At 34.9% G+C, this 6308-nt stretch overlaps 1 protein-coding gene across 1 annotated transcript in view; it reads left to right on the plus strand.

Moving 5' to 3' along the window:
- The window catches only part of LOC133523122 (uncharacterized), a 32474-nt gene extending 26281 nt beyond the window's left edge, over window positions 1-6193 (plus strand). The window contains exons 10-11 of the mRNA XM_061858632.1: window positions 4441-4566; window positions 5952-6193. Coding sequence (XP_061714616.1) covers window positions 4441-4566; window positions 5952-6188 — 363 coding nt within the window. The 3' untranslated portion in view covers window positions 6189-6193. The remainder of the gene's footprint in view (window positions 1-4440; window positions 4567-5951) is intronic.
- Window positions 6194-6308: the final 115 nt, after the last annotated feature.

Raw genomic sequence — 6308 nt, forward strand, 5'->3', positions numbered from 1 at the left:
ATAAGCCTTATTATGCTTTTTCACCACACACCTGGTAAAAGCCGTTGATTGTTCATAAATTAATCAGAAAGTTACATTTGATCCACATGTGGGGCTAAGTAATCAGATGCAAATTTTGAGTTGTTTCCTTATGTTAGATAGTAGAATTAACTTTTAATTGATGATATTGAATGTTTTTTTTTTTTCTATACATTCTTTGATTAAATAAGATTTTATTGGTATTTCATATTTAGTAGTTTCCGCGCGTTGGTGTGTTGAAAAATTTTGTGTTTTACTCGGAGACAAAGTTTGTTTAACCCTCGTAACGCTCATGATTCCACTTCTCGAACCACTCGCTACACACGTGGTTCATTTTGGAATTTTTCGCTTTAACCCCATGTAAAACAACAACTTTAACCCCTTGTAAAACAATAGTACATTTCGATGCTAGTGCGGCAAGTATGTCATTACTTCACGAGTACCGAGATATCTTGCCACGGGCCGTAAAGGAGTGGCAAGACTCGGTACGAGTGAAGATTGACATTTTCGCACGTGTATCGAACGACGTTTTTTAATACAGTTGTATTAAAAAACACAATGTTGTTTAATACAATTTTTAGACTGAAACAATTGTTAATATAAAACATTGTACTATTATTACCTAAGTATGGTTATTTACGATTAAATGTGTATCGTATATTTAATTGTATAAAACGATATCGAATGTTGCCTTTGGAAACTTAAAACGTGCTTGCAGTAAGAAAAACAGCCTCTTCTTTGACAGGCAGCTATTCCGTTCCATTCAGACAACTTATTTCTTAATCGGTTTTTCAATATTCAATATTAAAAAATAAACGTGTTATATTAATGATGAAGAGGTAAGTAATAAAGTATGAAATGAGTATATTTTTATTATTCTTACATTTACAGTAGGTTTTTATGTTCATTAGGTACCAGTTTTAAAGGAAACTGACATTAACACTCATCAATAAGTAGTCATGAATTGGAACAAGTATAAATTTAAAAAAATTGGAAAAGGGAATAGCACTGGTTCGCGAAAATCAACTTTCCGCACGCTAAACGGCTACGTAAATTTAGCACTTTTTGAGCAACTGTATTAAAAACAACTAGGTATTATACACCAGACATTATTCTATCAGAAATTATTTAAGTATTTGCATAAACACAGTTTAAGGATGTTATAATACATTATGTTTCACTTCATGTACTAGTATCTAGCTTGCATGCAAGCGTGCAAATATGTACCTAGCTAATATAATGACAAAAGAATCAAAAATAAATTTAAAAACTTATCATTATAGGCATATCTCAATCAAATTTGTTAAATTGCGTTTAAAGGCGTTTCTCTCGCTACTTTCTTAGAGAGTACTATACCTCAAGGGATTTATTGTACAAAAATATATATAGTAGGGCAGTTTCAGGTGGTAATGTGGACGCGCTGGACAAAAGCACCAATTATTTTTAAGGTACTTGTTAGGTCCATAGCTTTAAGTTTTTTTCAGGAACCAATTTCTCCGCCGGCCATTTTTAATTTTATGGTAGCCATTTTGAATAATACGTATATCATTAATATCTCGAGTTCGAAATAACGTAGAATCACAAACTTATATACATATTTGGGGTCAAGGAATTCAACTAGATATTTTTTAGAGCAGAGTTCCCAAAGGATATACCGAACCCTGTTCCTAAGCTTCCGCTTACCATCCGGCTATCTGCGTATCGTATCAGCAATAGACTGTTCAAATTTTCACAGAAATTATTTTTCTTTTGTAGCTTAAACATACATTCATAAAAATAAAAATAAATTAAACAGCGCTCTCATACATAACATATAATTTTATGGCGTTATTTGCCCGCCCATAACAATCGGTAATATCTCTAGAACCGTAATATGTAGACACTTGAAATTTCCGCAGATTATGTATTACTATAGTCTCCATAATAACATGTAATAAAAATATAATAACGTAAATAATTGATTTTTTAACGTAATATTTACAGGATGCACTTTTGTATGGCTGTAGTAACTATATGGTGCGTACTGTTGACACGGACGTATTGGTGATCCTCATTGGTAAGTTCCATTACCAGTACCCCTAGTGTAACTTTGATCGACATCATAACGTGACGAACGCGTTTGCGTTAAGTCTCATTTTGTATAGGATTTTGAGGTTCCAAAACGTCCCGCTTGGCGCGCTCTTTCGAAATCCAATACAAAATGAGACTAAACGCAAACGCGTACGTCACGTTTGGAAATCGAATTTATTTACACTAGGGGTACTGATAACGTTATGTACAAATGTGAAGATTTCTGTTGCTTTTGGTATAAATGATATCTACGAAAAATTGGGTGTATAGAAATCCCAAGCTCTTCCTATATTCCATAGTTTTACGGGGTGTGACCCTATACATCATCATTTTTGTACGAGGAAAAAATCTGCGTGGGAGAGGTGGAATTGTTATCCCCAAGTGAGACGTGCCTTTACTTACATGGCACTTCATCCATATATATAACTTGATTTTGAAAATGTATATTTTAAACTAATAGAACGGTTCACTGTGAATTAGACGACGTGAATGAAGCTCTAAAAGAGCAGTTTCTTAAAAAAAAATAAGGCAATAGAGAACGGAAAAATAAGGAAATGGAGGTTAACTGGAAGAAATCCCTTAAAGGGATAAGTTCGCCTTTGTACTGCTTATTCTGTGCCATATTTATATTTTGTCTTTTGTACAATAAAGAGTTTATACATACATACATACTTCCCCTAACAAAAGACGCACTACTCCAACACTCCAAGCGTGCTGCATACCAGGCAGGAGTATGGTGTACCAGCGAGCTTAGCCAACAGCATACCCCTAGTCCAGAAGGCTGGGGTTGGATTAAAAAATAGTAGGTACTTCATGGGATCCGATTTAAACAACCATACCTATTGCTTCAAATGCCTGTAACGAATTAGTTAATTGTAATTGTCAGGGTCAAAGAGGCTGCACCGATAGATGCGCATGCGAAACTGCTCGTTGGAATTGCACTCAGCTTTGAAAATGTTAATGTATAAAAACGGTGTAATTAAGTGTATAGCGTATAAATAAGTATAAGCAAGTGTAATAAGTATTAATTTTATTTCAAAACAAATATGTATCTTGTTAAAATATTACTTGTATGTATTCGTTGACCTCAAATATATAAATAAACACCAATTTTGTATTTTCAAGTATTTTAGTAACTAAGATATCGGTAAAATACTTATCTAGTTGAATTCCCTGACCCCAAATATGTATATTTAGACACCAAGTTTGTGATTCTAAGTGACTTTGAACTCGAGATATTGTGATGTTATTAGTATCTAGTGTTAAGCAATAATGTTAAGTGAGGGGTAAGCAATAATGTGCCTTCTATAATTGTATTAAGGTGCATCGATTTTATTCGCTACAAATGATCACCTATTTGAGCCTGCTTGCCATCTGCTCAGTTGGTCCAGTGGTGTGAGGGCTTGACTAACAAGCTTGGGGCACCCGGTTCAATCCCCGTAGCGGGCGAACTTTTTCCATGTATATTTGTTTATTTTGTGCATTATTGTTTAGATTTAGAATTTTGGTTGCGGTCATGACGAGAAATCAGCAAAAAATGAAATGGAACGGACACTTGAGCTCGTGACGGCGACTCGGGTAAACATCCTCCGCTGTTCTTGTGAAATGTGATATGGAATATTCATTATACCGAAATAGTTTAAATGTGCAATCTGGAAATCCAACCAGCTGGAGTGATAATATTTTGTTTATATTGTGTGTGCCGTTTCAACTACACTAAGGGGTGAGTTCTAAGTTATAAGAAAACCGATCAATAAGAAGTTAATGTAATTTTCATAAATTAACGTGAAATAACGTAAAGTACATTTGTTTTAGCTTAAGGAAACGCCCTTTTGGTGCACGGCAAATATTGTTATTTGAAGATTGGGCTAGCTAAAAGGACAGGCAGTGGGTAGGCAGCGGCACCCAGTCGACCATCAGACTAAACCCTCCTGGCGTCCAACTAGTTTTAGGATAGTTAAGTTTCATTGTACATAGAGGTTAATAAACGTAGTTTTAGCATTTATTGTGCCTATATTTATGCCCTTGTCAGCCCGTAACTATTCTTATATAATATATATATATCTTATATAATTCAAAATGGCCGCCATAAAATTAATGAACATCTTACTTATTCAATTATATTTATTTTATATTGGAAAAATTTCTGACATGTTGAGTTTTTTTATGCACGCTAGATTTGTTTAGATCTTTCAAACACAATGTAATATTGTTAATTTTTATTGAAATAAATAAATGAGTGAATGAACCCACAACCTTAACAGACAATGATAAATTATGATATTTTGTTACAATAAAAAGCCACATTCTGCCATATGAAGCCAATTCAATATGTTTAACTATTCTTTGCAGCAAACCTCAGACATATTATTGTGGGCTAAACTACGCCTGATACCTAGTCACCAGTGTTCACGTATACATAGACAGGACATGGGCAAGTTTATATGCACTGAATCAGACGTAACGAATGTGCTACAGGTAAGAACATTTTTAATATATATAATTACTTAGGTACATTTTCACATTAATTAATGTATATAATATTACGATACAAGTGCGAAAACCAGGAAATTCGCAACGGGTGGGGTTAAACACGACTGAAGGGAGCGTTTTAAATCAACACGAGCTGTGAACTGCTTATTCGCACTTGTATCGTAATGTGCCAATTATCCCACTAGTGCGGTAAATTTGCACCATATGTCCTTACTGTAAAGTACATTAATGATGAGGCCCAGAAAAAGTGATAAAATAGTACTTTATAATTTAAGGTGCAGAGAGTTCCACCAGCAGAATTTAGAAAAATCCTGGTGCTTTTCTAGATCACAATAGGGTTGCCAAAAGTTATGTATACAATCTTGAGGCCTTCTCTACTGACTTCATCGATTCGAAACCTAAGTAAACAACTTTTACTCGATAGAGGAAAATCGCGAACGTAGGTCTAAAAACGCACTATCAAATTTTCAATAAAACATATAAAACAACAATATAGATAAAACTTTTTAAGCTGACAGCTCACAGTCCTAAAAAAATCAACTATACTGAACAGTATACTTTGCCTAATGGTCACGTATTTATCAGAATTGGTTGTAACATCGTTGAAAGTCATTCGCAATGGAGTCGCAAATTATTGACCAACATGATGATTTCAATAGCACAATAAGTATTGTGAATAAGCACGGGTTTGATTTTTTTGGATTTAACCAAAAGCTTTTTCAATTTAAAAAAAAATAAAGTTAATCCCTCAGACAGATTCCTAAATATGGTAAGGTCGCCAATATGTCTTAATATGACGAAATTAATATGGAATTGATTTATTTTTATAATAAGGCATTTTCCATACAGCGTTATAATTATAATAATTAAAATGTCAAAAAGGGACTCTACGTGTAGGTTTCGGCTCCGTGCACACCTCCCAAATGCCCGGAACGCCTTCTTTGTTGCGTGACGTCCCCATCATCGCCCGCTGGTTTTATTAAATCAGTGCAATGAGTCAACAAACACATCCGCACTCATAACCGGCTCACGCATGAGTAAAATTAGATATTTTTCACTCAATAGACCAGCGTTACTAGATAGCTATAAAACGCATATTGACACTTTCGGTGCCAAGCGCCCCATTTCAAATACAAAATTAAGTGAAAGTGTATCTGTACTGTACTTACCTACTTTTGTTTCGCTTCAACTGAAATGTAACGCGGTTAGCGAAGCTATGATGAAAAGGCAAAGTTTTACGATTTTGTATTAAAACCACGTAATAAGTATATAGGTAGATCTGAATTTTCACAACTGTAAAAAGTATCCACGAATAGAAATGTCGATCAAGATTAATATTACGTTTAGTTGACCTTTTGCTTTTAATCCAGGGTGATTCAGGAGGACCATTGGTCTGCAGAGGTACTGGAGACCCGAACGACAAAGGCCAAGGAGTAATTGTCGGAGTGGTGAGCGGTGCCCGGATCCGAAAGTACTCGCGTCGTTACGACACCTTCTTCACAAGGGTATCCAGTTACGTGAAATTTTTAAGTCTAAACGAAGCAACGATAACCACGCCTGTGTTTTGTATTGTTTTACTGTCGCAAATTATATCAAACTTTAATTGACATTACATTTGATTTTCCAATTAAACTACTGCTAGATTTGCAGTACAGCGAAACCATAATATTAGCAGTAGCACAACCAGGGCAGGATTTAGGGGAGAGCAACCGGGGCTACAGCAGAAA

The sequence above is a fragment of the Cydia pomonella genome, chromosome 11, assembly GCF_033807575.1.
Source record: "Cydia pomonella isolate Wapato2018A chromosome 11, ilCydPomo1, whole genome shotgun sequence".
Classification (NCBI taxonomy): domain Eukaryota; kingdom Metazoa; phylum Arthropoda; class Insecta; order Lepidoptera; family Tortricidae; genus Cydia; species Cydia pomonella.